Source organism: Passer montanus, unplaced genomic scaffold (genome assembly GCF_014805655.1).
Source record: "Passer montanus isolate IOZ18808 unplaced genomic scaffold, ASM1480565v1 scaffold35, whole genome shotgun sequence".
Classification (NCBI taxonomy): domain Eukaryota; kingdom Metazoa; phylum Chordata; class Aves; order Passeriformes; family Passeridae; genus Passer; species Passer montanus.
In genome coordinates this window covers 14,685-23,051 of record NW_024368263.1, presented here as the reverse complement: position 1 = coordinate 23,051, position 8,367 = coordinate 14,685, and the positions used below count along the sequence as shown (strand labels likewise).

Sequence of the window (8,367 nt, the reverse complement as noted above, 5' to 3'; positions counted from 1 at the left end):
GTAGCCGAGCTCTTTGAGCACTAATTTCATTAATTATGCGCTGCTGTTCCTCCTCCTTTGTCTTAATCTCACTGAGCTGATCTTCTAGGGAACGACACATCTTCTCCAGATTTGCCTGTTTGCATGAGGAGCGGAAGGAAAGATGTTTAATGGTTCAACTCATAATTTGTGAGCATATGAAGTCTTATAAAGGAAGAAAGAATGATTCAGAAGCCAAAATTTCTCAGTTAACTGATATATATTTCTATGAAATTGTGTTTCCATTCCCATGTGTATATTCCCTGCCCATTGTAGGGTGGATGAAATTATATGATCAAGTTATTTAAATAATACTGAAATGTTTAAACACACACTGAAGTTGCAAAGTGAAGTAGTTTATTCTAAAATATGATTAACTGAAATTTCTATGTTAAAATATAAATATCTGATTATGTTTGAAGTAATGAGTTTTAACCTGTGAGAAGAAGGGAGCAAGCAGAGAGAGAAATTGGTGCTTAAAATTTTTTAAAAAGATAAGTCTTTTCCAGAGTGTGAGTGACAGGTTCTACCTCATACCTTGTTTTCAGTGGCATGTTTTTCCTTCTCCACCTTGGCCAGTGTTAGCTCAAGGTCATCAATATCTTTCTTCAGCTCTGAACATTCATCCTCCAGTTTCCTCTTCTTGGCTGTCAGCTCAGCATTCATCTCTTCTTCTTCTTCTGCTCTCTCTGTCAGCTCCTTAATTTTGGCTTCCAGCTGGATTTTGGTTTTGATGAGCTGGTCACACCGTTCCTCAGCATCGGCCAAGCCATCAGCTTCCTACACAATTCATTCAAATGAAAGAGTTTTCAACCTGGGGCTACTGGCTCTGTTGTACTTTTAGGCTGTAGACATCCAAATGCCATTAGATCAATCCCAATACTTGCTTGTAAATGCAGTTTTAAGGACATTAGTAGGTACATTCTTACTTCCAGGGAAGAAGGGAAGCTGTGAAATTTCATCACCATTTTTCTTGAAGTGACAGGGACCATAAATGTCAAATACCTACCTGACACTCTCAGCTCTTCCTACTCAATCTCAATTCACTTGGGATTCTCCAAACAAAATATGTTAATTGGACTTCCAGACAATCTTAATTGGTCAGTTGATAAGATATCAAAACTGTTAAGTGCACAAAATTCTATAAATATTAAGATAGCAATTGTATGTGGTTTTTCTTCCCATTTTATAAAATATGTGTATGTTTTTAAATTAATTGTTATTTTGGGATAATATATCTTTACTGAGACATTTGGGATGATTTTATATAGGACATCACAAGTCAAAAAACTTTAGCGATACTCACAGCCTGCACTTGGAGCTGCAGGTCATTCTTCTCCTGCACCAAGGCCACCATTTTCTCCTCCAGCTCCTTCCGCTTTGCCTCAGACTTTGCAAGCTCTTCCTTGGTTTTCTCAAACTCTTCCTTCATGTTGGCCATCTCCTTCTCAGACTCTGCACTCTTCAGCAAGGGCTTGATCTTGAAGAACAGCTTCATCCATGGCCAATGTTTGACATTCATGAATGAACGAACGTTGTACTGGATGCAGAAGATGGACTCCCTGAAAGGTAATAACAAAATATATTTTGGTACATATTTTAAAATCTATAGAACATATTTAGCAGTATATGTTAATATATATGACATGAAGTTTGACACATAATACTTAGTTGTATATATATGTATATAGTATCCATATTTAGTATATTTGTCCACATACATAGATCTGTATATCTCTATGTGTAAAATATATAATGTATTTTTCAATATACATTTCTTGATAATATTTAGATCACGTTTTATATATAATATATATATTTCTCCACTTAAAACCTTCTAATGTTATGTAGAGTATCAACCTCTATAGCCAGTTTTGCAGTTCAAGTGTTTGGCTCATTTTTATGACCAATGAAAAGGGACACTTCTGTAAGTTGACTCAGTCACTTTTATGAAATTTATCAAAGGGAAGAGGATGCTTGTTTTGTGATAGAAATATGTCTTTCTCTCATTTTATTTAGCAATTACCTAAAATAATTAGCTTAGACTAGATATCAAGTTTCTCAGCATACATATAACATAGCCATTTAATGACTTCAGCAACAAAGTATTAAAAAAATTGTTTCCCTGAGTTGGGATTTTACACTACTTCATCTGTTTTTGGGATATACTTTCATATTGACAAACTGAATTAATGAGAAATAAATGAGATTTTTTTTGAAACAGCTTATTTTCAGTTTTGTTCATGCCATTACTATCTGATAAGGATTGGCCCAGCAAGCCAAGTAAATATCTACCTCCTCTCCATCATTTTCTTGAACTCCACCCTCATCAGGTAACCCCTACACATGGCCTGGGTGCGGGTGATGAGCTGTGCCAGCTTCTCATCCCTCATCTCCTCCAGGAGTCCCAGCAGCCCAGCTTTGAAGAACACCTTGAGAGAGGCAATTTTGCAGCACATCACTGTCAGGTAGAGAGAGCAAAGCCCCGGCAGGCAGTGAATGGAGGGGTTGGTACCTTGGTGTGTCCAAATTTGTACTGGGTGTGGTCCACATCGATTGACCCAAGGAGCTTCTCAGAAGCCTTCTTGCTATCGATGAACTGTCCCTCGGGGATGGCACTGGCATTAAGCACCTTGTATCTGTGGAATTGGAGGAAGATGAGGAATAAATAATAGCCCTTAGATTTTTTTTTCCTCAATAGCTATAGAAAGAACCTGAATGACTCGCTTGGACAAATTACTTTTGTATACATAAAGGTAACTTCTACAGTACTTAAAACAATTAGGAAATGCAAATAATTCAGCATTTGTGGATATGGTGGAGGGTGATAAAATGATATCTGACCTCTGTTTGAAGTCAGCATAGAGGATTCTGCTGGGGAAGCCTTTCCTGCAAATCCTGATCCCTTCCAGCACGCCGTTACAGCGCAGCTGGTGCAGCACCAGCTCGTGCTCCATGGCACCTAATAAATCACAGAATGAAATTGTATATCACTTTACTGCACAGAGAAGATCAGATATATCACACCTCTGAACTTTAACAACTTACCAGGTGTTTTAGTCTCATTGGGGATGATGCAGCGCACAAAATGGGGATGTGTGCTTCTCAAATTGCTCATCAGCTTGTTTAAATTTTCCTGAGGAGGAAGAACAAAGCCTTGGGTTTAAAAGTGTCATTTACACAATCTCAATACTAGGTGGGGATAAAAACATTGCAGTAAACCATGATCAATAATTTTTTTACAGAACATTCGGGCAGTTCTGAAAGAATACTTCCCAAGTTTCAATAAGAATTCCTCTTTACTAGAAGCACATTATTTTACCCGTTTTGAACACAAAGGTATAATAGATCAATCTAAGGTATTTCTGAACTGCATTTTCTGTTTTTCTTTTCATAATGTGGTAATTTTAGATTGATTATTCTACAGTACCCGGAAGAGAGCCGAGACAGTCTGGAAAGAAGAACCCTTCTTCTTGGCACCCTTCTTGCCACCACCACCACTGCTCTCTAAAAAGCAATAAATTTTTTATAAAGAAGTGAACAACAAAAGCACATAGAATCTGAAAAACTTTATATGTTCACCTTAAAAACTCTAGCAAAAGTAATAATATGATCAAATTTTGCAAACTCAGATTGTGGTTAAAGTTACAAAAAGAGACTTGAATTTTTCAGATGACAGTAGAAGGAAATCTAGTGACTTCAAGCTGAAATTTAGAAAATGCAGTATGGAAAAAAACCATAACATTTTGCATAGGAAGATATTTGAGGAACTAAACTAATAACTAGTATTTACACCAAATGCAGTGTTTATGTATCCTTACATATAAGGGTATGCATAAATTTAACAGCATGTTGATTCATTTGATTGTACTCACTGAAGTATTTGAGAATGGCCCATATTGTAGACAGCTAGACTGGGTTAATGCTCTAGTTAATGCTTCTAGAATGAGAACCTACAGCTCTATTAAGGTCTCTAGGGAGTAGCAATATCCTTTATTAGGCTGAGATCCAAACAGTAGATGAGGTTTTGGGTTTTCAATTTTAGAAATGTAAATATCATTGCAAAATATTATTACAGTATTTAATTTTTTTTTTCCTGTGAATTATAGTAAAACAGATTTCAAAGAAATCACCTGCTTCTGCCCCACCAGCAGATGCAAAGAGCAAGGCCAGAGTCTTCAAGGATGACTTTTGATACAACCCCACAACAGTTTCATTCAGAGGGTCCTTGTTCTTCTCCAGCCACCCAGTGATGTTGTAGTCCACTGTGCCAGCATAGTGCACCAGGGAGAAGTGGGCCTCAGCCTTGCCTTTGCCAGGCTTGGGCTTCTGGAAGTTGTTGGACTTGCCCAGGTGCTGATCATAGAGCTTGTTCTTGAAGGAGGTGTCAGTTGCCTTGGGGAACATGCACTCCTCTTCCAGGATGGAGAAGATGCCCATGGGCTGGGAAAAATAGCAACATGTGAAGAAAATGTAAAAGGAAGAAACAGAGGCAATGTACGTAAGAAAGAGGAATAGAAGACAAAAGTTATACCAAAAAATCCTCCTCAGTATGTGAAAACTTTTGTTTCTCAGAAAGGGCATTTTGTTAGTGGATATGCCATCAGTTATACAAAAACAAGCTCCCCTGTAAGATTCAGGGTTGGGATGTAATAAAGATCTAGCATGTAGAAATTAATTTTGTACGTTTGGTGAAAGTGGTAAGCAAAATGAATGAAAGTAGTAGCATTCAGACATAAGGAAGAGTTTAAACTACCTATATGCTCTTTAAAACGAGACAGAAAATTTCTCAAGAAACCTTAAAATAGAGATTTTATAACTGAAAAACTGTGAAGTATGTGAGGGCCAATAACCTTCTCAATGAGCTCAATGCAGGCAGCCAGGTCCATGCCAAAGTCAATGAACTCCCATTCAATCCCCTCCTTCTTGTACTCCTCCTGTTCCAGCACGAACATGTGGTGGTTGAAGAACTGTTGCAGTTTCTCATTGGTGAAGTTGATGCACAGCTGCTCCAGGCTGTTGAACTGCAGAAGACAAAGATTTACTTGTGAATTTCAGTCCCAGGAACACCTTCCAACAGGCTTTATTCTTACCCCACTAAGGTCTCCATGACTGGAACCTTGAATTTCTAGCGCTGGAACTGGATAGGTGACTGGCATATTCCATCCTCTAATATATCTAACCTCTTAGGCCCTGGCACTTTCTCAACATATATGTGAGCTTTCAATAGATCTGCAGAGCTTAGTCCAAATCCAGTTTGAATTTGTGTACATTACCTCTCTATTCCCAAGCATTCAGATGAAATCTGGCTTCAGCATTAACAAAATCTTCCTTTAAAAAGGCATATTTTAACTTCCTCAAAGCTTCTCTCTGCTATTATTTATCAGTTTTTCAGCAGTTTTCAATGCAATTTTCACTTTTGCATGCAACAAACATCTACAAATAAATACAGCCCTGTGGGGTACTATATGCAATGACAACCAGAAGGGTACTGTTCCTAGAGAAAAAGCAGGATTATCCAATAAACCGAAATAACCCATAACTGAAATAAAGCACACCCCAACCCCCAAATTATTCCAATTTCCTAATGCCCCTTCCAGGAAAGCTTTATGGAGATCCTTCTCTTACATCAAAGATCTCAAAGCCAGCAATGTCCAGCACACCAATGAAGTACTGCCTGGGCTGCTTCGTGTCCAGCTGTTGGTTGATACGAACAACCATCCACAGGAACATCTTCTCAAACACAGACTTTGCCAGGGCACCCACTGAGTTGTATACCTAAGAAAAGGTTAAAGGAGAGCTACCATCTGCAGCAGAAGTTCAAAATTTTTAATTAACGTAATTTTTTTTTCTATTTTCACTTGTTTCTTACCTGCTGCACAGTTTGGCCCTTGGTGACGTATTCATTCCCCACCTTGACTCGGGGGTAGCAGAGGGCCTTGAGCAGGTCTGCTGAGTTCAGACCCATCAGGTAGGCAGCCTTGTCAGCAACTAAGGAAATCAGGATCAGATATTAGCTCTCCAGGGAAAGGGTCTTGCAGTAATCCAGATTTCCACAGAAATCTTATATACGTTACTATGTCCTTTAAAATATTGTAGTTTTTCTTGACTTGCTATTTTTTTCTGATTTAATCTATATGATTAATAAAGGTAAATATTATTCCAATACTTTTACAGTGAACATGAAAGAGACTAGACAGACAAAAGGACCAAGGGACATGAAAATGGCAAAGAGTCACAATTACTGAATAAACAGAATAGGAAAGTTGGTATTCAAGTACACTGCACTGAAAATTGTAGTCAGTGAAACTCTCCTGTCATTGGAGAGAGAGAGGTATGAATAGGATATCCTGTACAACCTTCATAGTCGGACTATATTGTCCCTAAGGATAAATATCAAATACATTAAGTCTTTCCAGCTCCCATTTTATCTGCAGTTAGGTTAACAAATACAAGCACCACAGCCCAGCATATACTCTGTCATCACTTTCCAATTTGCTGCCTCTCTTGTCCCACAAGAAGCTGATAGCAAACACCAGTACTATTTAGAGAGTTCTTCAATGTGAGAAGGCCAAACCTGATTAAATAAGATTTATACACAGATGCTAATTTTGAGCTGCTTTTATGTGTTATTTCCAACAAGACATTAAAGGCACATACATAACTAGCAAGATGAAACAAGAAGAAAATTTCAGCTTTCTAGATGTATGTATATGCATACTGTGGTTGTATATAGGCTGCTCTGCAATAATTATATAATTATTCATTAGTACTTGAGAGCTGTTCGTCGTTCTGTGTCAAGTCTGGGAAGCTTCGATTCAAGATAGCAGCAAAGTTTGCTAGACTTTTGCCTGACTCCTACTCTGAAAGAAGTCAGAAGCATGTTTTAGGAGTCACTAGACTTAATTTTTTGCTTTGTTCAAAATAGTCTACAGGTTCCACTTAGTTACGCTCCTCCAGAGAATTCCTCTGGCTAGGACCCACTGCTATCCTACAATATTGGCACTGATTGGCTAAGCCAATCATTCTGACCCTCACTTGGTGCCTTTCAGCTCAGTGAGTGCTCAATATCTCCCATGGTCTGGGATAGGTTGTGCTGGTACCTTCTGTGCCATCAGGCTCTGCCTGCTCCTCTCGTTGTTTCTGCTTGAACTTCAGGTTCCCATAGGGCATGACAGCCCCCGTCAGCTTGTAGATGGCTGTTTTCTCATCAGCACTGAAGCCCAGGATGTCAATGGCACTCTGACAAAAGAGTTGTTAAGGTGAGTACCCCAGCTGTTAAAGGTCAGAGAAATGAAACTTCACATGAGAAAGCTTCTGCTACTACTCACGTCGGTGGCCATCAGCTCTTCCTGGTCGTTAATGCTGGGAACTGTGATCTCACCTTGACTCACATACAGGTAGTCATAGGGGTTGGTGGTGATCAGTAACATCTCTGAAAGAAGGACAAAACAGAGCCAGGTCAAATGCAATCTGCATGGAAAGGTATTCAATGTTGGTCCATGACTTTTGCATGGAGGACTTAGTGATCTTTCCTACCAATTAGCTCTGGCTTCCTGTTGGACATGATTTGATAAAAGATGTGGTAGCTCCTTTCCGCCTTGAGCTGGAAAGTGACTCTGGACTTCTCCAGCAGATCTGGCAAGGAGGGTAGGCACAGTCAAGCACAAGAAGTGGGGAAGGCAGGAGGGAAGAGGGATCAAGCAGAAGGGTGTCTTACATGTTTCAATGTCAGCAGAAGCCAATTTGCCTGTGGCACCAAAATGGATTCTGATGAATTTACCCTGAAAGCAGCAGGAAAGTCAGTTGAGACTTATTTTACCCATCTGCACAGCAAGAATATTCAAATTGGTGTTGACAGTCATGCCGATTAATAACTCACAAAGCGTGAGGAGTTGTCATTCCTCACGGTCTTGGCATTTCCAAAGGCCTCCAGCAGTGGGTTGGCACTGATGATTTGATCCTCAAGTGTCCCCTAGAACAGATGTCTTCTTGTCATGATGTAGTTCATCAAGAAATTGAGTTGTTGCAGGTTTCTAGCCCTGGCATCTCACCTGCATTTTGCCTGAGGTCTGCTCCTCTTTTTTCTTGTCTCCGCTGGCTGCAATTGTTGCAAAGTACTGGATGACACGCTTGGTGTTCACAGTCTTCCCGGCCCCGGATTCTCCGCTGCCAAAGGCAAGAGAGAAGCAGAGGGTGCGTGGTCAGGCAGGAGGTGCCCTGGCACCGGGCAGCCCCGCAGGGACCCGCGCAGGGGGTGTACGTACGTGATCAGGATGGACTGGTTCTCCCGATCTGTGAAGAGACAGAAACACAGTGCTTAAAGCTCAATGAACAACAGAGAAACAA

At 39.8% G+C, this 8,367-nt stretch overlaps 1 protein-coding gene across 1 annotated transcript; it reads right to left on the bottom strand.

The window, feature by feature from the left end:
- Positions 1-526: 526 nt before the first annotated feature.
- LOC120505666 (myosin-1B-like) lies at positions 527-8,130 on the bottom strand. Its single transcript, XM_039716419.1, has 17 exons — positions 8,073-8,130; positions 7,901-7,993; positions 7,739-7,802; positions 7,558-7,656; positions 7,350-7,453; positions 7,122-7,260; positions 5,891-6,009; positions 5,647-5,796; positions 4,872-5,042; positions 4,152-4,461; positions 3,449-3,525; positions 3,067-3,154; positions 2,863-2,980; positions 2,534-2,657; positions 2,314-2,450; positions 1,325-1,580; positions 527-798 (listed from the first exon to the last, which is right to left on the bottom strand). The coding sequence occupies exons 1-17, from the start codon at positions 8,076-8,078 to the stop codon at positions 550-552; spliced, it is 2,304 nt and encodes a 767-aa protein (XP_039572353.1). The 5' UTR covers positions 8,079-8,130; the 3' UTR covers positions 527-549.
- Between the last annotated feature and the right edge of the window lie 237 nt (positions 8,131-8,367).

Bases quoted from the DNA above. Each gene is read 5' to 3' on its own strand.
- LOC120505666 (XM_039716419.1), bottom strand. The intron at 2,981-3,066 runs GTAAGTTGTTAA...GTGATTTATTAG, and splicing joins CAATGAGACTAAAACACCTG to GTGCCATGGAGCACGAGCTG. The intron at 2,451-2,533 runs GTACCAACCCCT...GCCTCTCTCAAG, and splicing joins ACAAATTTGGACACACCAAG to GTGTTCTTCAAAGCTGGGCT.